This window comes from Siphateles boraxobius, unplaced genomic scaffold (genome assembly GCF_051911475.1).
Source record: "Siphateles boraxobius isolate OS27281-9 unplaced genomic scaffold, OSU_SipBor_1 15, whole genome shotgun sequence".
In the NCBI taxonomy this organism is placed as follows: domain Eukaryota; kingdom Metazoa; phylum Chordata; class Actinopteri; order Cypriniformes; family Leuciscidae; genus Siphateles; species Siphateles boraxobius.
In genome coordinates this window covers 3,955,147-3,982,637 of record NW_027508755.1, presented here as the reverse complement: position 1 = coordinate 3,982,637, position 27,491 = coordinate 3,955,147, and the positions used below count along the sequence as shown (strand labels likewise).

Below are 27,491 nucleotides of genomic sequence, written 5' to 3'. Positions count from 1 at the left end.
AGATTTGCAGACTTTAGAGCAGGTGGGGCTGGCAAAGGTTGGGTCGTTGGGTATCCAATTCTTTATTTTGTTTAACAAGTTTGTTTGCCCATAAAATCTTTAACATATTAGGTTAACTTCTTTGGCGTGCTGTCCACTCCTTCAATTCAAGCTCTGATATACCCCGACAGTTACTAAATGTAGGATATGATTACGAAGGGCAAGGTATACCTAAGATTAAGGTGGAGTTTGGAGAGTTGGAGGGATGCTGGAACAGCAGATACTGGAGAGAGGTAAGCGGCTGCTTATATATTCTGGCGGTTGATTAAAAGATTAGATGGGCTCGCCACTGTTATTCAAAGCGAACCTCCCTATGCCAGAAGAGGGAGCCTATGGTATATAGAAAAAATGCAGAACTGCCATTCTTCTGACGCAGGCGTTTATATCACGTAAAGCTGCGCCCAAGGGACATACAATCCTTGATGCATCCCCAGTCCGCTTGTTCAGATAGGAGTCCCCACACTGCAATCCGAACGGGAGAGCCTCCATGGTTAAAAACATGAACGTTCACCCAGCTTTTCGGAGAGAAAGAGCCCCCACAGACCGGGAGAGCTACCACTGCGTTGTGAAGGAGAGAGCAAGCCAATATGTATAAATAGGAAGTTCACTCTGCAATCAAAACAGGGGAGCCCACACTATAAGTTGAACGGGTGAGCCTGCACTGCATCTGGACAGGGGAGCCCTCACAGCTATTCGAGAGGGAGAGCCCACTCCAAGAGTGGTAGCACACCCACATCCGAAAAGAGAGAGCTCTAACTGCATTCAGATGAATACAAGCCCTGCTGGGCTAGGTAAGCAAACAGATGCAAAATAGTAGGGAGAAGCGGTCCAGACTGAGAAAGATGCTATGTTTGGTGTGCTTGTCTAATGGGATGTATCGAATATGTTTATCGAATATATGTTTCAAAGGCATGGAACGGCCATCGACCTAGCATTTTTTTTTTATTTGGTGTTCGGATAGGCCCCTCTGCACTGCTGTTGTGACTGGCCCTCTGCTTAAGGAGTGGGAAGAGAAATGTTTGGTTGGGATGCCGGAACTGTTGAGGATGGATTTGAAGTTCTTTTGAAACCAATAACTGGAGGCAGGGAGGATTTTATCATCGATATAAAGAGGGTCGAGAGGAGAGGTAATTTGGGAAGAAAAAGGGCTAGGGAGTGGTATGGTTGAATGGGGGTTTGCAAACTGAAAATGAAAATTGAATGACCCTGTTTCAATTGATCGATTTTACTTGTTGTTGATGTCAAAACGTATGGTGTCTTGGTTTATTACTTGAAGGTCAGAGATTGTAGGATGTATAGTTGGGTTGAAGTTTGAATTCTGAGACTCTGAGGAAGCTAAAGAGAGCCAAATTGAACGTTATCTAGGGTCCTTGTTTTGTTGGGGGAAAATAAACCTGAGCGGAGAGTGATTAGGCAGATTCTTAGAATGTCGATGGTTAAAGGTGGTCTGGAGTCTACGTTTCTTGAAAACCTTTGATGAGGAGGGATATCCGAGGATTTTAAATGTTGGGGCACGTTTGGCTATGGATGAGTTTTAAAAAGAAATGAATGCTGCTGAGGGTAGACTTTGATTGTTCCTGGCTAAATTGAATTGATATGATGGCAGTATATGATGAAAGAAGATTGTTACCGTATAAAACATTACTTGGTTTTGTATATTGTTTTTTATTGTTCCCTTGAGAATGGTTTATAAGGGGCCAACATGTGTTACCACTAGCAGCCACTTGAGGGCGCTAGAGTTATTTGATTACCGGATATAAGCCTGATCACAGACGAGCAAGTTAGTTTGTTTTGGTAGAGGGAAACCTTGCGGTTGAACTCATGACTGCCTACTTTCTCATAAGTCCTGTTTGAGAACTGTTTAAGTTTACACTCAAACTGAGTATAAATGGTTTAATACATGTTAAATATGGGATATATTGGAAATTACAAAGGCTAATGTGAACTATTTTCTTCCTTTTATAGAAAGGACTTTTTGGACAGTTGGGATATTTGGTGAAAGTTGTTTGAAACCTTTGTTGGTCCATGCTGCAGTTGATCACTTATTTGATCACTATATATCATTCGTTCTTCCATAAGAAACGGGGTTTGATGCTAAGGATCAACAGGGCTGTTTATCTCCATTTCACATTAATTTGGCTTTCTGGATTATAACACTGCATCACTCTCAAAAAATGTTTTGGATCCTAATAATTTTAATCTCCATCATCTTCTTATTCATTTAACTCTGACCAATCATGATAAGTTTACTTTATGATTGACTCTCTTTGATGCGAAAAGACAAAGACTGCTCGGTTGTTTATGTTGTTTATGTTGTTTATCTGGTTTATCTGCTGTGCACTTGGGAATAAAACAAAATAGAAAGGTATTTGTCTGATGAAGTTTTTTTTTTTTATCAGTAGCAGTCGAATTCTGTCGAACCCCTCAGATGTATCATCTTAAATAAAGAGAGGTTTTACAAGATATTGAAATGAGGGATAACTCTGGAAAAACCATGTTGTGTGCTCTGTGGAAGATTTTGAAGGAACTCCAAGATAAGTGTGTGTGCTCTGGGAGAAACGGCTTCTAATATGGTATTTGTGGATAGGTTATGGAGATGTCTGATGGGGTGGTCTAGAGTAATATGAGTTCTGAATAAGAAGGAACTGGAATTGGGTTGGAGTCTGCTTCCGGAGCCAATGTTCTGAATTTTTAGATAGAATCAGGGAGCCGAGGTGGGGTGAGACATGGCTACTGCGTTGGGAGGAGTTGGAAGATGGGCTGCTCATGCGAAAGAATGAGCTGGCAAGCGGATTAAACCTGAATAGTGTTATTTTTGAAAAAAGAAGATACTGACTGGTATCCAAGATGTCTGGCATGGGCTGAAGTGAGAAGATTGGGAGGGTTGGTGGGCAAAAAAGAGTGGAAAAATCCTTTGTTAAGGCAGCATTACGCTAGGATCTGTACCGAGAAGAATGTTAGAAGAAAATTGGGGAACAGAAGGCGCAAAGCGAAGGCAGCCTCGAGCTAGGATCCACTCTCTGAGTAGGTTGGTTTGGGGGAGAGAGAAAATTAACCATCGGCAAGGACATCCTGGCACATGGGTTATCATGAAGAGAATTGAAAAGAACTGGAGAAACAGAAGGAAGTACAGTAGAATATGTTTGGATAGTTGGCTCTTGCCTGGGGAGTTGAGCTGACTGCATAAGGAAGTTCATGAGAGCTGGAGAAGTGTTTTTCGCGACCGCTGTTGTTGGGCTAAGTCTTGGTTTTATGAGATGTTGTAGTGTTTGTTGGAATGCTTGAAGTATTATGGATTATGGATGGAGAAGCATTACTGAAGCATTACAGGTTACTGTAAAGCTATGTCTTAGTTGGTGCTTATCTTAGCGAAAGCCGAGTACAAATCAGCATGAAGTTCTACTCTCGTGTAATGGAAATCATGAAGATCTGGATACGTCCAGTGACTGCAGTGAATAGTGCTGCTGGCAACAAGGGAAAGACCCGGAGAGACAGCTGACAGGAGGAAAGAGACCCCAATGGGGCTGGTAAGGGTTATTTACCCTTGTCGGCAGTATCCAGCTCTGTGTTTACAGGATGGTGGAGACACCCGCCCAAGGCTTCTGAGAAATTAAAGAGAAAAATACCCCTAGAGTCTGCGAGAGCAGGGGCGGAAGATGACTCAATGAAGGACAACATGGTTAACGACATTGGAATGGAAACGGATATGAGTATGGAGAGTACTTCACAAAAGACTAGTTCAGGTTCTGCAGTTAGCAAAGTCATTGAACTCCAAGCTTGTGTCTGTGGCTGGAGAAAGGCGACAACATTCAGGGGGTTGAAGATTCATCAAGGGAAATTGAAATGCTTGAGGGAGAAGGGACGAGGGCCTCGCATTGATCAGTACTTCTTACGAAGTCAGTCAAGTCAGTCGAATGAAATCCAGCGACAGGAAGCAAACCACAGTTCGCAGGATATCAGTACCCCTGTTATAGAGGAGATGAGGGTTTGCACAGTTAGTGATGAACACATTGATACTTGTGAACCCCGTCAGACTAACCAGCATAAGAGAGAAAAGAACCTCAACGGGCATAGTTCTGGAGTTAGATGGCTTGTGAGAAAACTGCATGGGACACGGTAAACACAGATCTATGCTTTGCATTGGAAAGATTAACTGGTACAGTTGAAAAGAAGCTGGATAAATTTGGGGACATCATTTACGCATATGGAAGTGAGAGGTTTGGTGTGGAAAAAAGGAAGGAAAAAGTACAAACTACTCCTGCTGTATCTAGACGGCAGCAGAAAATTGAAGGGTTAGTTAGAGAAAGGAGACAGCTGAGGAAGCAATGGAAAAAAGCAGAACAAAGTCAGAAGGAGGGACTCAATCTCTTACAAAGGGCCATAAAAGATAAGCTTGCAACATTACACAGAGCTGAGCGCCTACGGAAACGCTACAAAAAGAAGGAGCGTGCGATGGCTAATTTCTATAAAGACCCATTCAAATTCGTAAAGAAGTTATTCACCAGTGAGAAGAATGGCACTTTAAAAGCATCTAGGGTTGAGCTAGAGAGATATTTGGAGGAAACGCATACAGATGCAAAAAGGCATGAGCCTATGTCAATTCCGTCAGATATCCCACCTATCAATCCACCAGAATACCAAATGGAGGTCTGTGCACCTAAGTGGAAAGAGATAGAGCAGGTTGTGAGAAAGGCAAGGGCTTCATCATCTCCAGGGCCTAATGGAGTTCCGTACGGAGTGTACCAGAGTGCTTCAGGTGTTCTACGAATTCTGTGGAAATTGATAAAAGTGGCATGGGAAAGGCAGGTTGTACCTAGAGCATGGCGCCGAGGAGGTGGAGTCTTTATACCTAAAGAAAAAGATGCTACAAGCATTAGTCAGTTTCGTCCTATTTCACTATTAAACGTCGAAGGTAAGATTTTCTTCAGCATTATTGCGCAGAGATAGTCAACCTACCTATTAAAGAATGGCTTCATTGACACTTCAGTTTAAAAAGTGGGCATTCCTGGGTTCTCAGGATGCTTAGAACATATCAATGTTATCTGGCAACGAATTCAATCAGCTAAAAAGGAGAGAAAGGAGCTCCATGTGACATTCCTGGAGTACCAATGTCAATAACAAATTTAGTGAAAGCCTATTTTGGAGATTTGCAATTTAGTTTCTCAACTCCAAAATTCAGCACCGTTTTATTCCAACTTAGACTTTGGAATAATGGCAGGATGCACCATTTCATTACAACTGACTTCAGACACAGTCTTAGATGAAATCCACTGAAGAGAAAAGAAGACATTAAATCTGTGAAGATCTCAGCAGAGGAGGAATAAACAACTCCACAAACAGGATTACCAGCTTCACTTATTACTAACCAGACTGACTTTATTTCTGTCAGACGTCTGCAGAAGTTTTATTGAGAATTAACAGAGGTTTAACTGTTTAATTTGAAGTTACCATAACAGTGATTAGTGTTTCCATTAGTTGGTCTATTAACTCTTATTATGGCTTTTGTCTTTTTTGGCTTCTGTGACAGTGTGTGTGTTAAGCACATTTGCAGCAGCAAAGAAAGCTAAAGTGAACTGAAATCAGGTGATGATGGTTTCATGTTGATGGTTTTATAATCATCATGAAATAGACTGAATCACTGATGTCTTTTGAACCTAACAATTGTGTTGTTCAATTTTTAAAAAATTAATAAGTTTAACTAACCTTCACAGTAAATTAGAGAGAGAGTTAGTGGTTATTTACAAGATCCTCTTTGTTGTCTGAGGATGCACCACAGTCGTCACGGCAACTCAACTCTCTTAACCATAGACAAAATAAATACATAGACGCCCTATTGGCCGCTGGATCGTACGTCAACTTTCCCATACCTCTCATTACGGGAATTGAGAAAAATGCCTGCTTCGTGTGCTGCTTGGGGCCACACAATTGAAAACAGGTCTCGGGGAATTACCTATCACAAACAATACTGAACATTTTTTTCAGGTTGTATTTGGTCATTATATAATTAGTAATAGTAACGTACACCACGTACAAACCACTGAAATCGGTTGATAAATGTAAACGTTATTATTGTTTTTATCCAGGAAAACCGCAGCTCACCCATTTAGCCTACTTGCATTTGTTTACAGTGCAGTCATGCCCTCAGCAAAATGGCGGACTCGTTGGCGTATTGCAGCAACGTTCCAAAGCGGCCAATAGTGCGTCTATGTATTTATTATGTCTATGCTGCTCTCAACTGCCACCCAGAATTCCGAAAATGCGGCTGAGCTGCCCAATGTAAACTCATTACAATACACCAATCTAATTAATAATAAAAAATGTATACACATATAAACTGAAATAAACATATCTAGGTAAAAAGAATTAAGAAAGAAATATACAAACAATCCAATATCCCTGTGACCCAATTACATGCAGGGTGGTCACATATACCTTTAAGATAAATGTTAACGTGTACCCCCTAAAAGCACAAGTGTTGCCTGTTTCATCAAACCCTATACTTTCTGTGAAGTTTCAAGATGGACTTTTTAAACTTTAATCAAAAAACATCATAAGACACATTTCAACTGGGTCGCTAATCATTCGGGCCATTGTTGTTTGGATCTCGATGATTGCCGCGTGTAGCTGTTTTGTCTTTAATAATAGTATAGATTAGTATAGATTATATTATGATATTATATTTAGTAAAAATGATTGAATGTTTTGGTGTTGCCATCCCCTCACAGTCCTCATGCCATCCCCCTTGTAATTAATAATAAGGGAGGGTCATTGTGTAATTTCAGAAGGAGCTTTGACTTTGAAAACCCCTGTATTATATTAAACTGACAGGTCTGTTGCCCTGTAGCAATATGAATAAACAACACATAATAGCTTTGGTCATTTGGTCATCTGTGAGCGGTAGCTTTTCTCTCCCTGCAGGGGTGTCATCTCACATTACATGTAGAAATGCTCAAAAGATTATTGTTTTAAGTATAGTCATATATTTGGACAAATATTTGACTTTTTATATGTTTAAGGCATTATAATTCCTGTCTGTGATGCGAGTCCCCGGGTGTTATGTCAAGGTTATTGATTCTCGTATTTGGGAGGTGGTGCATGTTTCTCACAGTGCTTAAATATGGCCATATATCTGCTCAAGAGTGAATCCTCATCCTTTAGCCGAAGCATTTGAGGCACTTGGGATCTATTGAGCATGTATGTACTCTGGCTAATGTTTGCTGCTACCTCAGTCTGTAAGTACATTTTTAAAAACAAACTAAATTCCAATTAAAACACCTTACAAGTGAGGTTAAATTCATTAATATTAGTTAATGTATTAGTCTTACCAACACGTGTTCACTCAACATTTAAATGTTTTTAACACTTATTATTTTGGACATATTGCTTCTACACCAAGAGAAATCAGAATTGCTTTTAAAAATGCAAAAAAAACATCATTGATTCAATGGAATAACCAATTAATAGTGATTAATGATATGTTGTTTTAACCCTTATAATCAAGCGTAGCGTAAGTTCTGGCAGATCACGTTACTGAAGCTCGCATCAGTGACTCTCAGCTGATCCACGTCTATAGGAATACGGCGCCTAACACTGTATTCATAAGCTCCTTCAGTATTATCAGCAGCTGTTGCGTTCTCAGGAGTTTATTACCCTCCTCCCTCCCCAGCTCCACCTCTCGTCAGTCAGGATTTGGCATTCTGATTCCCCTTGAATCTGAATAAATTCTCGAATTATGTTGTACTTTAAAATATTGAATTAATGACACCTGCAAAACATTCCTGTTGGTTCTGGCAGAACCACACCGCCAATCCAAACTGTATGCTAATTGTCCATTGTATTCGACCATAGTGGTCCTGACAGAAGTGATAGAAAGTACACTTTTTTAAACAGAATGAGTGTTAATCCTAAAAGAACACACAATTTCATGTTTCAGCTTTTCCACAAGAGCAAAAGTTATTGAAAAAACTCAATTTAACATTTAATACAGCTCAATATGAAAAAACAAAAACAAAAAAAAAACACGAGAAATATAGGTTGAACTTACACATCAAATTTCTAAGAGTATTGTGAATTTTGAACTCTATACTATTGGTAATTGCATCGATTTAATTGAGAATAAAATAAGATTGAAACCTCAATCACTTTTAAACTGGACACGCATCATACCTCAACATTTAGGAATATCTCAAGTGTTCAGTCTGTAGCTCACAGTCAGTGTTTAAAATCTGCTGCAGTCGTTGGAAACAGTCTGTAAGTGTGTTGTGTTCAGTCATTCTTAGAATATTTCAGCTAGTCGTTGACTGTCCCGGGTATTATAAGAGTCTGCAGCGTTCTGGCGCTTTTTTTAATTGCATTGAACTTTTTCCACAGAACGTATAATTTCCTCATCGCTCCAGTGCCACCTTCAGGCATCTTTTAGAAGACACTTAAATCCATCTAACATTAGAACCCTTGTATTAACTGTATTATCTTAAGTATTAAAACTGAAGAGATACATTTTGTCTTTCATTGTCATATAGCCAGTATGTCACATTTTTGAAATAAAGAATTTGTTTTTTCGTGTTTGTCTTCTAAACGGAAAAAACGAAGAAACCATTAATTATTCACATATTCAACGCTTCTCATGAACATTAATCAACAAATAATTTTTTTCAATTTTTATTTTCGTCACACTTTGTTCTTATCCACCAAATTGATAACCAAAAACAAAAACAAAAAAATTGATAAACAGGATGAATATTCAATCTCTAGATGGGCGGGAATAAAAAGCCCCTTTCTGCTGATTGGTCAACCAAAGATCAAGCCGTGCGGTCATCAGTTCTTACTCAGCTCCGCACAAAAAAATAATCCTTGGAACTGTATCAGAGGACTGAGTTTATTGCAACTACATTTAATCTCTTTCTCATCAAACAGCCAGACTAATAAATGGCTCGACAGTCGACACAAACCATAGCCTACCGGGGCAGAGCCTAGACAGAGCTTAATTGCATGTAACATTAACCATTGTTTCTTGGGGAAAATATTCTGGTATGTAACAGAAAGTCTCATTTCCACAGTGTGGGTTTCTGCTGCTGAAAACTGCAGTGATATAGAACATGCTGCAGCTTATAAGGCACTTTTTGAACATCTCGGCCTGGACAAGAACGTTCAGATGACCCACATGCGGCCTTTGGCCTGGGGCCCTGTTACCCAAGTTTATGTGGACCTGTATGTGACCTCCATCATAGATGTGGTATGAGTCCAGCATGCTTTACCTTCTCATTTGGGTCATTATGAATGTCAAGCAGGTGTAGCATGCACTCAACACCATCATTTTTATCTACAGAATGAAAAAGACCAGAGCTTCTCGACACAGGTCAAAATGATAAGTGTAAGTGTTTTCAAAGCCAAATTTCCTTCTTTTTTCACAAAGTTTTAAATGATTATTCATCAAGCATCTCATCCTTAGAATAAATTTGAACTTTATATTCTTAACTTTCCAGGCTTGGGCAACTGAGAATATGGACTGGGATGAAGATAAATTTTGTGGAATAATGACAATAGCAGCCCTGAAAGACAGGTTTTGGACTCCAGACATTGGAATTGTAGAAAGGTATAAAATTACTTTTCAGAACTTTTATATTTTTATTTTGGGGATGTTGCTCTCTTTCATTAATAGCAGGGGTGACCAATCCCGCTAGGGCTTTTGATTTTACATTTTAATTTAATTAATTAGTTATGGAAAATAACGCAAATACAATGATTTTATGCACCCCAGACCTATGTCTGTTGATTGGTGATGAACATGAAGCATGACAACCACTCACTGCGTAATGTAACCCACACTGTAAAACCTTGCAAAATACTGGCAAATTTACTGTTAATTGTTCTTTACTGTATTCTACACTATTTTACTGTAAAAATACACTGGCAAAATGCACTACACTGTTAGACCTTACCAGGCTTTTTTACAGTAAAATATTGGCAAAACTGTTGCCAGTAATTTATTGTTAATTGTACAGTTATTTACTGTAATCTAGCATCTTACTGTAAAAATGCACAAAATTAAAACTCGAGTTAACCAATTTCACTTGCAGAAGCCGACTGCCTTAAATTGACCAACTGCCATTTAAATGTATTAGCTAAAATTTATAATGTACAAATAATGTGAGTAAAGTATTATCGTGTACATATTTCATTTAAAACCACTAACAAAATATTGTACATAAAAATAATTCCAATACAGAGTCACCGCAACATGCGGTTGCAAATAAAGCAACACGTAACATATCAATGATTGTATATCTTCTCCTGGACTGAAGCACAGGCTCTACTCTTCAGCACAAAAGAACAAAATCTTACAGTAAACTACTGGCAACAGTGTTGCCAGTATAAACCTGTTTTATAACTTACAGTTTATTACTGTTAAAATAAATTTTGTGGGTGTGTCTTTTATCTTACACTGTTAACCCTTTCAACCCGACAGGAAAATCCAAACTACAAAGAGTAAAAACTAACATTGACGCAGTCTTACAGTGAGATAAATAAGTGATTGAATAAATGATTGTTGAGCATTAGTGATGAACACCTGCTGTTAACAAGCAGAATCACAGAAATAAAAGAGGAACACACAAACAGAAAATAGAGAAACACAAGAACTACAACTGTCTTCCAGCCATTACACATTATTACACTTATTATTAACTAGTATGACTTTATTTCTGTCATACATCTACAGAAGATGTTGTTCAGATGTTTAATTGAAAATGTTTGGTTTGAAGTTACCATTATTGAGATCAGTGTTTGCTTTAGTTGGGATGCCGACCCTTATCTTTTTAACATTAATTTTCTTTTTGCTGCTTGAACTGTTTTTCTAGGCCTTTCATGGTATCTGAATGCAGTTTGTTATACTCATTAAGATGCCATAATCATCATATAGCCTGTTCATACACTAATCTTCTTCAAAGTTTAATCATGTATCAGAGGTGTTACATTAACACCGCTGTGAAACTAAAATGACTCACTTTAATGTATCATGCACAACCAAGAAAACAGAACTACACTGTCTTGCAGAAACACAATGATATCAAAGATCAGGACATGTTTTCCAACAATGGTAGTATCATTTTTTTATGCAGCAGTGCATGCTGGGAGTTGTATACTATCCTGGAACCCTGCATGCATTGTGACTTTTGATTGTCACCATTGTTGAGATTCAAATGCTGATTGTTGATGTCTGTGTGTGTCTGAGTCAAGCAGGAGTTCAAAATGTTTTAATGCATACTATGATTTAAATATGGCTCAGAATAACTGGTTATAGATACATTGTTGAATTTCATGCTGTAGATATATATACAAATATATGATTAACTTAAACATATATTCAAATTATATACACATGATGAGATCAGAGAATTAAACAGAATGATTATGACATCATCACAAAACTATAACCACCTAAGCATCTTCCTCTTAACTTTTCTTGCCATATCAAAAAGTTCTCACAGTTAAACTCACAGTTACAGCTGTCAGAGTGACAGTGAATTTATAAAGTCAATGGTCAAGATACCAACTAAAGCAAACACTGATCACCATCATTGTGACTACAAATTTTATTATTTTCAGAACACATAAACAACTAAATATCTGTTAATTCTCAACAAGAACTTTTGTACATGTATGAAATAAATAATGTTAAACTTATTTGTAACCTGTTATCACACAGTTCTTGTGTTTCTCTTTTTTTCCTGTTCTTGTTTATCTGTCCTTCAGTGATTCTGCTTATGTGATTTGGAACACAGACTCTGAGTGTCGACTTTAAACGCTGTTAATTTACAGTATATTCCTGTAGGCTATTTTCTCAAAAATAACAAATATAACCCAGAATGCATTATTATTATTTTATCCATTTAGCATCAAGACAGAGTTTGGAACAAATGATTGTCCGTATGTGCAGTTGATCAGCTATGGCTTAACAGTCACATCTGACGTTTTAACTCTGACCACGGCCTGTAAGATGAACTTGTACAGGTTTCCCTTTGATATCCAAAGCTGCAATCTAACACTTGTATCTTCAGCGCATTCAGGTACATCTGAAACCCATGAATCAATGTTGACAAACACATAAATGGAAGATAACATGATTTATAAACAGTTAGACTTTAATTTCAATGAATATAATTCTGTTCCCACAGTAAATGAGATTGTAATGGACTCCGTCTATGGTTCTGAATGGCTGACCCACGAGTCGAAGGAGACCTTTCAGACCCAGGGAGAGTGGGAGCTCTTCAGTATAGATATGACATCCTCTAACCTCACTTTCATATGGGGTGTCAAGAATCAGCTGATATATCAGGTACAGAGCACAGTGTAAAACATTAAGTAAAAATGATCAAACCAAATGGCAAAATATGTGCTAAAATACATAAATTATAAATGTTTTTTTCTTTATGTGAACCCTTTAAAAGAGAAAGCAAAAAATATCTTAGCAAATAATTTAATGCTATTATCCAACGCATTATCAGGGCTCGCAAAATCGCTAGCCCGACGTCCCGGGGCTATTGTGTTTTCAAGTAGGGCTACCAAAATGCATAACTGGTCTGCCCGACGGGCTATCTGAAAAAGTGTAATCAAATTCCCCTAAACTTCTGCCTCGCCCCCCTAAAAATGTGTGATTAAGTGTAAGCTACACAAATTCGTTTTCGCTTTAGTCTTGTTATAATCAGATTCAGCGCGTTCATCTTCAATCCTCAGCGGTGCGCCGCGTGCGATCAGAGTGCACATCAGAAAAAGAGGACAGGGGGTGTGTGAGTGTGTGTGTTTGTGTGTGTGTGTTCATCTTAGCCTCATTGGTCTGTCACTGCTTGCAATGTCAGAATATTTGAGATGACCAATCAAATAGGTGGGCTTTATGTCACAGAAGCTGCTGACTATGCTGAGAGCGAATTTTAGCAGAGTGACTGACGCTTCAGTTTATGGTCAAGTACGAGATAAGATGTTACCCAGATAGCAACATTGTTTCGGCCCAGATCCGGCCCACATCTGGCACTTGTGGGATGCGGATCTGGCCCACATGCAGCTTGGAATGACGGCCCTTGGGTGGCCCACTCCTGTTTGCCAGGTCTTGGCCACAAGCAGGCCATAGCAATGCCACATGTCAGCCAAGAGCAAAGAAATAAACCAGAACTGGACTTTATCTGAGCCACAAAATCTGTGTATATTAAATATGGAGTCATCTCAACCTTAATAAGCCTGTTAACAAGCAGAATCACTGAAGGAAAGAAGAGAATAGAAAAAAGAGACGAGAAGAAACACAAGAACTACAACTGACTTCAGACACAGTCTTAGATGAAATCAACTGAAGATAAAAGAAGACATTAAATCTGTGAAGATCTCAGCAGAGGAGGATTAAAAGTACTCCACAAACAGCATTACCAGCTTCACTTATTACTAACCAGACTGACTTTATTTCTGTCAGACTTCTACAGAAGTTTTTATTGAGAATTAACAGAGGTTTAACTCCGTTTCATTTGAAGTCACCATAACAGTGATTAGTGGTTTAATTAGTTGGGCTCTAAACTCTTCATATATCTTATGTCTTTTTATGGCCGTTGTGACAGTGTGTTTAGTCAAGTACATTTGCATCAGCAAAGAAAGCTAAAGTAAAATGAGATCAGGTTATAATGGTAACCTGTTGATGGTTTTATAATCAGCATGAAATATCTTGATTCACTGATGTCTTTGGAATCTAACAATAGTGTTGATCCATTAATACACAGCAAAATCCCAAAGTGTTAAATTAACCCTGCTTTGTGTTTATATGAGTCCACTCTCAGAGAGTGTTAAATAAACACTGAAGCAGTGCTAAATTTAATGAGATATTTAAGTGATTAATTGAGCATTATCGAAGACACCTGATGTTAACAAGCAGAATCACTGAAGGAGAAAATCGTAATTGGTATGTTACCATTATACATTGGGGGAAATAAGTATTTGACCCCTTGCTGATTTTGCAGGTTTGCCCACTTACAAAGAATGCAACGATCTATAATTTTAATCATATGTACATTCTAACAGTGAAAGACAGAATCCCAAAGAAAATTCCAGAAAATCACATCATATGAATTTATAAAAATTGATAACCATCTGATGAGGAAAAACAAGTATTTGAAGTATTTGATAGATCGTTGCATTCTTTGTAAGTGGGCAAACCTGCAAAATCAGCAAGGGGTCAAATACGTATTTCCCCCACTGTAGAGATCAGTGTTTGCTTTAGTTGGGCTCTTGACTCCTATGTCGTTAACTTTAGATTTTGTTTGGCTGCTGTACTAGAATTATAACAGCCAGCTGAACAAAGAGAAAAGGAGATATGATGGTGTTGGTTGTGTTTTAACAATCAATAGTTGGCCTGAATCACTGAATTCATTGAAAGCACAATTTCAGAGTTAAGTTTACCTTATGGATTATAGGAGCATTGTCCTCGTAGAGTATGCATTATTTAGCCCTTTCAATTGAATCAAAATGATCAATTCAATTACAAAAAAAACCCTGCTTAAAAGTATTTCAGGTAGGCACATACAGACATCAAGAATTAGCGTATGAATCTCAACAATGGTGACAAACAGATCACCTCTGAACATAAGCTCATTATTTATGCATGCAGCAATGCATTATGGGAACCATGAATGAGATTTGATTGGTGGCATCCAGAATATACTGCAAAATGCTTTATAATTGTGACCATTTTTGAGATTCACAGGCTGATTCTTGATGTCTGTTTAAAAAAAAAAAAATCTTGTATTTGATTAAGGTTTAAGAAATTGTTTCGATTAGATTGTAAATTTTACAAATATTATGCTTTTCAAAGACAGTGCTGCTACAATCAATGAAGTAAATGTAACTCGGTAATTGGGCTCTACATGATTCAGGTCAAATTATTGTGAAATAATGACATTGTTACAACATAACCAACACCATTATATCACCTTTTTCTTTATTCATCTGGCTGTTATAACTCAGGTAAAGCAGCCAAACAAAATCTATAGTTAATGACTTAAGGGTCAACAGCCTTACTTAAGCAAACACTGATCTCCATAATGGTAACACACCAATTACAATTTTCTCCTTCAGTGATTCTGCTTGTTAACATCAGGTGTCTTCAATAATGCTCAATTATCACTCAATTAATCACTGAATTATCTCATTAATTTTAGCCTTGCTTCAGTGTTTATTTAACACTCTGAGTGTTGACTCATATAAACACTGAGGAGTGTTAATTTAACACTGAAGATTTTGCTGTGTATTAATGGATCAACACAATTGTTAGATTCCAAAGTCATCAGTGATTCAAGCTTTTTATGATGATTATAAAACCATCAACAGTTTACCATTATAACCTGATCTCATTTCACTTTAGCTCTTTTTGCTGCTCTAGACACACTGTCACAACGGCCTAATAAAGAAAAAAAATACTTTAAGAGTTAAGAGCCCAACTAATTGAACCACTAATCACTGTTATGGTGACTTCAAAAGAAAAACAGAGTTAAACCTCTGTTAATTCTCAATAAATACTTCTGTAGAAGTCTGACAGAAATAAAGTCAGTCTGGTTAGTAATAAGTGAAGCTGGTAATGCTGTTTGTGGAGTACTTTTAATCCTCCTCTGCTGAGATCTTCACAGATTTAATGTCTTCTTTTATCTTCAGGTGATTAAATCTAAGACTGTGTCTGAAGTCAGTTGTAGTTCTTGTGTTTCTGCTCGTCTCTTTTTCTATTCTCTTCTTTCCTTCAGTGATTCTGCTTGTTAACAGGCTTATTAAGGTTGAGATGACTCCATATTTAATATACACAGATTTTGTGGCTCAGATAAAGTCCAGTTCTGGTTTATTTCTTTGCTCTGGTTTATTTCTTTGCTCTTCTTTGTTCTTTGCTCTTGGCTGACATGTGGCATTGCTAAGGCCTGCTTGTGGCCCAGATCTGGCAAACAGGAGTGGGCCACCCAAGGGCCGTCATTCCAAGCTGCATGTGGGCCAGATCCGCATCCCTCAAGTGCCAGATGTGGGCCAGATCTGGGGCCGAAACAATGTTGCTATCTGGGAAGTAGCTAAACTAAACATTTCATATTTGACAGTTTGTTTAGGTCATAAATGTTAAACGAATGACAAAAATAATCAGGCAAACTAATAGGCTTATGTAACGTGATTCATGTAATGTAATAATTAGTTTACTGTCATTGTGAGCTGACAAGAAACATTAACAAAGCCGTTTGCATCATGTTGGGCACAAGATTAATAATGAATGTGTACATGTTGAGAATTAATAAAATACAATTTGTAGCCTTCAGTAAATTAAAAAAGTTCATTTTTCGGAGGGGAAGTGACAGGGCAAAATGAAGAGACTGAGAGAAAAAGAAAGAGTGATGGAGATGAGAGAGTATGTATTGACAATCTACTGCCACTGACATGATTTTAAAGCTATTTCTTATCCTTTTTTGGCCTTCAAATGTCTTGAAATGCACACATCAGAGAAATAAAAAATTTGAACCCCCTGACAACCTTAAATTTAGGATCTATTTGATTATAAAGCCCTGTCTACGGCCCTGTGTTAGGAATAAGATCAATAATGAATGTGTATATTGTGAATGAATTTAATAAACTTAGTTAGGCCACCTAGCTTTCCTAGTAGCTTTCAGTAAATGAACGCTTCTGAGAAAATTATTCATAAATCAACCTATCAGTTGGCCCTATGTTTACTTTCTTCACTGAAATAAGTAAAATAATCAGTTGCATGATATGTTTTTAAAGTTATTGTAATCCAATTTTTTGGGATGTGTAGATCAGAGAAATATTTTTTTTCTCGAACCCCCCTAACTAGCATACTCACATCCGGGACCTCAGTAATTATAAAACCCTGCCATCTGCATGTTAATGAAACTAGTTAATAGTGAGCATTAGACACAAAACTAAAGTGTTAACTTTTTTAGTCATACCCTAATTGGGGGCTGAGCCACAGACTGATTCATGTTCCATACTGGTCACACAAATTTCAGTTCAGTTATAACCAGATGCATATTTGTATTGATGATTCTAATTTGATTATTTTATATCCAATTGTTGATATTTGTGTTTTGAAAAAGTTTTTGATTGATGTTTGATGTTTCAATGTTCTACATTAAAAATTGTCTTTTTATTTGGGCTAGTAAAATCCATTTCGGGCTACCAAAATCTGAAGAGTGCCTGCCCGAAGGGCTACCAGCGATTTTCAAATTTTTCGAGCCCTGATTATATAATTGTATTCAAATAATACAATTATAGATTTATCTTCTTTGTATTTGCCATGAACATTTAAATTAAAATCCAATGTACAATAAGCATGTGATTTAGTCAATTTAGTCTTAGAGTAGCTCTAGTACACTGGACTAGACAGAGTCTAGGACTATTTAAAACCATGACACAGAAAGCAGATCTGTCATTAGTTAGTCTGCCACAAAAAAGTGGCGTGTTGGAGTTCCGGTACACCAGCCATGTCAACGAAACGAATGAATGACAATTAACTTATCAATGCAAATGGAAATTTGCACCTATGGTATCTTTGTATAACTTCAAAAAAAGAAACAAAAAAGATGCTGCAGATTCGGGATTCGGGACAACAGCTTAGATTTCGGGACCGTCCCCAATTTTTCGGGACGTCTGGTCACCCTACCTGTTGATGAATTTCTAAATATCATGAAGGAACCTTGTTCAACAATAGCAATTTAATTTAACATTTCAGTAGTGCTATTATCATAATCAGCCTACATACAAATTATGTTTTTGCTGCATGAGATCAACCAGTCCTGCGAAAATTAGTTAGAAGATTTTACGAACATGAAAACAAAAAATTGATTTCTCATGACACACACAGACATCAAGAATCAGCGCATGAACATCAATAATGGTGACAATCAAAACAATATTCCGATACTCAGACCTGGACATCACTAAAAAGGCAACTAAATATCACAACAAATACAACAGCAAAAAATAAAAACAAATATTTAGGGTTAAACAAAACATGTCTTCTTTTCTCTTCATGTGATTTCATCTAAGACTGTGGCTAAAGTCAGTTGTAGTTCTTGTGTTTCTGCTCATCTCTTTTTCCGTTCTCTTCTTTCCTTCAGTTATTCTGCTTGTTAACAGGCTTATTAAGGCTTATTAAGGCTGAGATGACTTTGTGCTTCAGATAATGTCCAGTTCTGGTTTATTTCTTTGCTCTTGGCAGACATGTTGCATTGATATGGCCTGCTTGTGGACTAGATCTGGTAAACAGGAGCGGTCCGTCATCCCACGCTGCATGTGGGCCAAATCATATTTCCATATGTGCCAGATGTGGGCCGGATCTGGGCCGAAATAATGTTGCTATCTGTGAAACTTCTCTTGAGTACCATCCACTGAATAACATAGAATTTACATGTTAAATTTTACAATTAAATGGTAAACTTAGCATTTTAATTGAACTTCTGTCAGTATTATTGTATTCCCATTATTACAAAAAGTTTTTTAAGCTAAGTTCCATTGCTTTTCTCCATTTCAATAATGACTGCCTTGCCATGAAATTACAGTGAAACTGGAATGCCACACTTTCAGGTTTTATTTTTCAGCTACAGTGCATAACTGTGAAGATCCAAATGCTTATTGAATCATGTAATTTTAAAAATTTGCCACATTTTGCATTCACTGGTGAATTAAATGGCATTAGTTGGACATGCTTAATTGATGCTTCTTGATTTAGATTCACTGCTTTAATTGTTAAACTGTTTCTGTTCTTATATGACAGATCACAATCAAGAGGAGACCTCTACTGTATCTCGTCAATTTCATGCTACCAATATTTTTCTTCGTTGTACTGGATGTGACCTCCTTCTTTATTGACATAAGTGGATCAGACAAGCTGAGCTTTAAAGTGACTTTACTTCTGTCTATTTCTGTGATGCTGCTGATTCTTAATGACACACTGCCCTCTACAGCTGATAAAATCCCTCTGATTGGTGAGTTTAACTTAAACATGATAATCATGGCTTAATTTGTTAAAAATGCAATTGCATAAGATGCGACTTAATTGGAGGCTTGTAGTTAAAATCCAGTTTCATTCACAGTCTGTTTCTGTTTCTTTTCTTTTTTTAGACTTACATTTGTATTAATATTTGGTTTACACAAAAGCTTATTAAAGCTTCTTAAGTTTACAGCTAAGAGCAGTAAATTATCAAAAATCAATATTTTAAGTATCTGTCATGACCCCAACTATTTATATTAAATTTTAATGTTCTTTGAGGTTTTACATGTAAAGTCAAGTCATGTTTATTTATATAACGCTTTTTACAATACATAGTATTTTTAAAGCAGCTTTACAGTGATAACAGTAAAATAATGCAACAGAGATTGTTCAGCTGTACAGCAGATCTAGAAGAAAATAGCATCATAGTCAAGCTCAAGTTAGTTCAGTGATGGTTAATTTTTTGTTGTAAAAAATGTATTAATTTAGTTCATTTATAGCCGCTCTGGAGAAAACAGTGATGTCATCATCCAGCTCAGTTCAGTCCTCATATAATGGTGAATGCAGGCAGATCAATAATATTGTTGAATGTTAAATGTCCCCAACTAAGCAAGCCAAAAGCCAAAGGTGACAAAGGCGACAGTGGCAAGGAACCAGAACTCCATCAAGTGACAAAATGGAGAAAAAACCTTAGGAGAAACCAGGCTCAGTCAGGGGGCCAGTTTTCCTCTGGCTAATGAACGATCAGTGTAAGATTATGATTCAGGCAGCATTATAGGTCAGTGGTCAGATTGGATCGGAGCATTCAGAATATTATCCAGTTACATCTGGTTGAAGATCAGAGTCATCACGCGCCTATGGAGACTAGTTTGTTGAGGATCAGTGCTGATGGTTGTCGAGTTGATGAGGCTTCCACATGGGAGAGTCTAGTTAACACAATCTCTGCTGACACTTCAGGGATGCGTTGTGGTCCTTCATCTGATCTAGATACGGCCCGAATCGTCTGACATCATGCGTTGTGGTCGAGTCTAGGCGCAGGTCCACCATCTGACCTGGATCTGGCCCACTACATCATGCGTTGTGGTCATGTCTAGGTGCAGGTCCACCATCTGATCTGGATCCGACCCAGATCCGGCGGACTACACACAGTAAAATCCCTGGTGTTATATTTAACACCGCTCTGTGTTTATATGGGAACCACCAGCAGGGTGTAAAAGTAACACTGAAACAGTGTTTGAGTTAAGGAGATAATTAAGTAATTAATTGAGTGATGATTGAGCATTAAAAATACCTTATAATAACAAGCAGAATCACTGAAGAAAAGAGAAACACAAGAACTACAACTGACTTCTGGAGATGAAATCAACTGAAGATAAAAGAAGACATTAAATATCTTAAGATCTCAGCAGAGGAGGATTAAACAACTGCACAAACAGCTTCACTTATTAACAACTAGTTTTTAATAGAATTATTAGATGTTGATGTTTTTTATTTGGAAATAATAGGTTTTGTAAAGTCACCGTTATTGGGATCAGTATTTCATTTAGTTGGGCAGTTTGACTCTACGCTTTTTATATGCAAGTGTGTTGTCTTTGTAACAGTGTATGCCAAAATCAGAGCTGATCTGTCTTATATGCACACTACGCAAGTTGTGTAGGGTCCCGCAAATTATTGAAGGCCCCGTCTCCCACGCTTCAAAGCATGTCAATTTAAAGTTTACAACATCGATAAGACAATTAAGTGGTACTAACCTTCTGGTCATAAAAACCACGGGAACAGCAATCAGGTAGACTTGTGTTCTCTCCTCTCCACGTTTAATGTCAGCCAAGAACAGTCTGTATTTCTAACCTAGCTGGGCATCTTTTGGCCTTTTTGTGTCTTGCTTGCTAATGCCGGCCACTTCCAGGGCTGTGTTCTGTGACTTTGGGCCTGACAAAAATAGTGAGTGTGAAATACAACTATTTATTACGTTTGATAAACGACAAAAGTGCAACAGTGTTTGTTGCAGCTCGGAAAAGATAACCCCGCTGCGCATTACCATGCGTTCATATGCGCATGCACGAAATGAAACGCGCACTTTCCAGCAAAACATCAGTGGGGATCAGTACAATATGGGCGTGATTGCTCTCCTCATTTTACACGCACATACTTTTAAAACAAGACAATGATTATCTAGTCTCCAAGTCAGTTTAGTTACAACTCTGCAATAAAGGAAGATTAAAGCAATGTATTGACATTGACTATTGATTTATAGGCTATTGCATTGAAAATGTTGATTGGCTGGACATACTGGTCAATTATGGATGCACATCCCTCAGTAAATAATAACCATCAAGTATTGCTTTTATCATTTAAAACACAGTGACATGCTAAGGCAAGCCATTGTAGCTTTTATTCATTCACAGTATGCATTTTTTATATCAATAATTAAATTTGTACTATTTAAAATGTGAATTCTTGATATTAAGAATGTACTTTTTCTAGTAACAATGTCTATTTCTGATATCAGGAATTACATTTTGCGTTAGTTAAAGGAGGGATTGTAGTGGGAGCACTGGGGTGTCAGGTGTGACTGTGTGGCAATGACTAATGGTTTACATGGCTCATGGGTCAAGTAGGAGGGCTCCTTAACAGAATTTTGCTTACGGCCCAGATCAGGGAGGTCAGGATCGGCTCTGACCAAAATACATAATTTGTTACAAAGGAATTCAGAAACAATAATGATCAAGTGAAATAGTTTTAACTTTCATGAAGTAGAATGATTTTCTAATCTCATCACTGACCAAAAATGGTTATTCGTTAATAATAGATTATTTTTTACCAATGACAACTTCTTGCCACAGACCAGACAATTCTGAATTTTGATTTTTAAAATACATAATGGGGTAAATGTGTTACTTTTAACACCCTGGTGGTGGTTCACAAATGAACATCGAGCGGTGTTAACTTAACCCCAGGGAATTTACTGTGAATGGTTCATGTGTTTAGCAAATGCAAGGAAGCTGCTTTCTAGGGCCAGGAGGAATCCCAGGAGTTTTCCATCAAAGATGTCCCTCTCTCGGGCTGAGGCACTTTCTAAAGCCAGCCATTAGATGTTGAGACGAACGGCCTCTCCCTCAAAAAACTCTAAGAGGACCAACTGGGGCAAGGCTGTGGGAGCATTAGCCTGAGCGGTTACAGATGAGGGATGGTTTGCTCATCTTCCGCGCCATCGAGAAGGCCTGCATCATCCTCATCCCCAGATCAGGGCAGCTCATCAGTGTGTATAACTGTTGCCCACTGAGTCGAGCTGGTTAAAACAGTTCATTTAACAGTAATTGTAATGGTCATCATAAACCACACTCAAAAAATGATGTGTTGGCTTTACTTAACTTTTTTATGTAAACAGGTTCCACTGGTTCCACATAACTGGGTTTCGTTAAACAAGCATAATTTGTTCATGTAACTTCAACATCATGGAAGTAATTTTGAGCGATCCAATGAAACTCTGAGCTGAGTGTTAAATGAACACTGAAGCAGTGTTAAAGTTAATTAGATAATTAAGTGAATAATTGAGTGATGATTGAGCATTATTGAAGACACCTGATGTTAACAAGCAGAATCACTGAAGGAGAAAACCAGGATTTCAGGTCACCATTATGGAGATGAGCGTTTGTTTTAGTTGGGCTCTTGACCCCCACATTATTTACATTATATTTTGTCTGGGTGCTTTATCTGAGTTATAACAGTCAGATAATCAAATATAACATCTGGTTTCTAGATGTTAGATGGGTTTCAACATAATCATTATATCACAATCATTTAACCTGAATCACTGAACCCATGCAGAAGCCAAATTCTGAGTTAAGTTTACCTGATGGATTATTGCGGCACTGCTGTTGTATAGCATACAATTTATTTAGCCTTTTCAAAGAAATCCAAATGATCAGATCAAATAATAAAAAGAAAACTTCTAAACGACTTTTGTATGCAGGCACACACAGACATCAATATTTAGCGTATGAATCTCAGCAATGGTGACAATCAGATCACCTCTGAACATAAGCTCATTATTTAATCATGCAGCAATGCATGATGGGAGCCATGAATGCGTTTTGATTGGTGGCACCCAGAATGCACTGCAACATGCTTTGTAATTGTCACCATTGTTGAGATTCAAAGTCTGATTCTCTATGTCTGTGTGTGCCTAAATAAACTATTATATTTTTTTAAAGTTCTTTATTGTTTCTTTTTTATTGATTTGTTCATTTGGATTCCATTGAAAAGGCTAAAAATGGTATGCTCTACAATGGTAGTGCTGGTATAATCCATAAGGTAAACTTCACTCAAAATTGAGTTCTATATGAGTTTGAATTTCAGATCAATGTTAAAACACAACCAAGATCATCAGATCACCTTTTCTATTTGATCATCTGGCTGATATAATTCATGTACAGCAGCCAAACATAATATAAAGTTAATACTGTGGGGGTCAAGAGCCCAACTAAAACAAACACTGATCTCCATAATGGTGACCTGAAATTCCGGTTTTCTCTTTCAGTGATTCTGCTTGTTAACATCAGGTGTCTTCAATAATGCTAAATCATCACTCAATTATTCACTTACTTATCTCATTAACTTTAACACTGCTTCAGTGTTCATTTAACACTCAGCTCAGAGTTTCATTGGATCGCTTAAAATGACTTCCATGATGTTGAAGTTACATGAACAAATTATGTTTGTTTAACGAAACCCAGTTGTGTGGAACCAGTGGAACCTGTTTACATAAAAAAGTTAAGTAAAGCCAACACGTCATTTTTTTGAGTCCATTATACATATTTCCCATTACTACAAGCCCAAGTGTTTCCCATTTACTTGGCCCGGTGTTGACTTTTCACACAGATACATTTGTGTTCTTAGTTCTTGCTTGCTAGATTTTTGGAAACTTTAACTGCATTTGGATCAAACTCTCCCTCATCACAGTTTACAAGCTGTATTACATAATTTGTGTCTATGAGCCATAAACATAAGACACAGTAGAATAAATACACTGAGGGGTTTCTGGGTCACATGATAAAAAAGTTGTTTTGTTACATTTCAGAGCAGGAAAGCTTTTCCAGTCATAGTTTCCTGTTTTTCACAGGGGTTTACTGTAGCGTGATTTTCAGTCTCATTGGCATCAGCATTCTGGAGACCATCCTTGTGAACTTTATAATGGCTAGAGGACCTGAGAAGATATCAGTGGAAAACACAGCTGCTGTTACTGACCGTGATGGTAAGAGTAGACACCATCTGATTATGATATTTGATAACACTTTACAATAACCGTGCTTGACTAATCATGATCTCATACCTGAATTAACAGTTACTTCAACAGGAACTAATTAGTAAATGCAATGACTCATCAAAAACTAATAAAGAGCCATACCCTTTAGTATTACTGGAGCCATAGGGATTCATTCCTGAATAATAACCACATTAACTACAAGTGAGAAGATGTTTGATAGTTAATGTATACATTTTGTCAGATTAAACCAAATAGCTATATAGGTGAGAATGTGAAGTACTCTGACTTAAATTAAACATTCATAATTTAAAGGTGCTGTATGTCATTTCTTTGACAGTACTAAAGCATAAAATAGTATAACATCACAGATTTTGGAAACATTCTAAGATCAAATTCTTGTTTCTCTGAAAAATAAAAGGTGTGTTCGACTTTATGTGGCGCTGCGCAGACCGTTCGGTGAGAGTTGCCACTGGGTTGCAGTCTGGGGCGGTATTGAAAACGGAGCTGTCAAGTCGGGCACTTCTTCCCGTATGATGCTCGTGTTGTGTTTGTGTACTTTAGAAGCAATATTTGTCAAATACACAGACATATCAGATGTTTTTATGAAGAAACAGAAACACATTTCATGTTAATAGAGCACAATTTGTACAAAAATAAAATTCAACATAAGCCTATACTATGTAAACTCCAATAAAGTGAGTCTATATATTTTTTATCAGTTTTATTTTGATAAACATGACACAATATAACATTATGGTTACATGAAAAGATCTTTTACTGTTATAAAAACACAGATTTGTGAACAGTATAGAGGAACTGAAGGTTTCAGAATAAACAGGAAACAAACGTGATCGTTGTCATGCGTTGAATCAAGCCAATCATGGAGCAGTCGTGTCATCATCAGAGCTCGTGCAGCCGCTCTGGAGAACATTTCCCTTGTGCCTTCTCTAATGTTTGGTTACCACAGTCACTAATTATCCACACCGGATCCTCATCAGTCCTATAAAGCACCTTACATTACCTTACCTTACCTTACCTTACCTGCCTCGCTGTCATTATGCCAGTGTGAGTGTCACATATGCCCCTCTGTGATTCAGCTCTCCGTTACCCAAAGGAAAAAAAAAACTGTCTATCCCTCATTGACTAGCCTGGATCCATTCACAAGCCATTGTGTCAATAAACAGCCGCATTTCGGTTCAACTAACTTCTCTATTTCTGACTCTGGTATACCCTGACAAAATTTATATAGAACTCATTAATGATTATCAATTTGTCCTCAACATGTTGCATGGTTCTTTCCTTTCCCTTGAAAGGTTTCGTACCAGGTAGGAATATCTTCACAATAATGCTGTTTTAGTTGAAGTTACCCTTCATTCGGACTAGAAAACAGCATTATTGTGAAGATAATAATATGATTTATTATTTTATGCCTTAATTAATCTAACATTATTGATAAACTGAATCCTCTGGAAATAATCTACTAAAGTATATTGCACATATAGATATTCATATATAGCTATAATTGCAGATACACACTCTCGACTACACGAACCAACGTTAACATCCAGTACAGTTTATGTATAGCGGCCCAAAGAAAGAGCTGCTAATGAGGCACCTATGTATACATTTGATGTGAAGGAGCATTTAGACCAGTAAATGGTTTCAGACTTAACTAATTTTCACTCCATTGGTGCAAGATATGATATACAAAAAAAAAAAAACATATATATTGATCAAAGTCACAGTTTAGATTTAATTATACTTAATAAAAAATCTGTTTTTGAATAATTTAGGTGCCTTAACACAAACTAAATTACTTTATACTATATAATATTATACTTTATAATATACTTTTTTTAATGTAAAATGTATATCTGCCATTAACACAAACAACGTCTTTCTTTCTTTTTACTGTTAAGGTACCATTTGCACATCAGCACCAAAATACTATAATTTCGATGACACAATACTGGGGCCTCATGTATAATTCTTTCCATAGATTTCATCCTAAAAAGTCCAAAAGTCCCTTTATAAAACCCAGTTAGCGGAAGATTGTGCATACATGCATCTCCACCCCGTCTTCTCCCCGAAATAACCATATAGAGAGCTTACAGCGCTTAGTTTTTCTATGCATATACCCATCGTGATACATTGTTTAATGGTACAAGACAGTGGGAAGATATGGTATATGAAGTATAAATGTAATTTGTGCCATCACATTACATTGCTAAAAATCATTAAGTAGCCTCGTCTTGTTTTATAATAGCCTAAATATATCAAGATATCTGTAAAAGCAAAATTGTATAAAAACTTCTAAGAGATAGTTTTCAGAAAATAGTTATTCTCATTCTTTTCCACTGACCAAATAGTATTTTTTTAATTGGTTTAAACTAATCAAATTCATGCAATTATGTCTATAAGGTAAACATAGGTAATAGGATATTTTTTATTTTTTTTGTGTAAAAAGATTTTTTGCAGTGTAAATAGGCTACAATTGTCTGACTCATTCCATTGACGCATCATGGACAAAACGTTTTAAAAATAACACATGCAAACTTACTGTTTCCAATTGTTCCATTTCATCACATGAAAATAGCATTTGAAGCTTTAAATTAGCACATGTGAGACCATGTAATCACATGAAAACAAACCACACCAAAATCACATGTAAAATTCAGTTGGTTATTCTAATAATTTAAGCAAAGATTCCCTATTGAGGAATTTTACATTTAGACAAAACACAAGAGATATAGTATTTATCAAGAATAATGTTTTGTCTTTCCTCTGATAGACAGTGTAAGTGGCCAGCAGAATCCTCCAGACTCAGTTAGAGATCAGAATGGAGAGCAGTCTTGTACCCTCGAACTTCTGAAGCAGATCCTCAATGAGTGTCGGGCTGCAACTCAAAACCCTCGAGAGAAGACATCTCTGTGCTGGACCAGAGCTGCAAGAATTATAGATGTGACTTTCCATATTTTTTATGTAATCACTATTATTGTGTTTCTCTCTGTGCTTGGGAAGGTTTGGGGACTATATTGATTTCTTATATGAGATGGCACACAACTTTCCTGTAGAGTTGATCAAACTCAGCTCCGTGTAATTTACTGGTAATCCTTACGACCTTGAATGGCTCAGGTGTGTTTGATTAGGGTTGGAGCTGAACTTGAGGGCCAGAGTTGA

General features: G+C 37.2%; 1 protein-coding gene across 1 annotated transcript; it reads left to right on the top strand.

The window, feature by feature from the left end:
• The first annotated feature begins 244 nt into the window (after positions 1-244).
• On the top strand, positions 245-27,411 carry LOC143738588 (5-hydroxytryptamine receptor 3A-like). The gene is made up of 10 exons (XM_077230580.1): positions 245-272; positions 9,096-9,271; positions 9,365-9,409; positions 9,522-9,631; positions 11,932-12,104; positions 12,213-12,373; positions 18,830-19,040; positions 24,168-24,299; positions 27,103-27,241; positions 27,333-27,411. Exons 1-10 carry the CDS (start codon positions 245-247, stop codon positions 27,409-27,411), a joined length of 1,254 nt encoding a protein of 417 aa, XP_077086695.1.
• Positions 27,412-27,491: the final 80 nt, after the last annotated feature.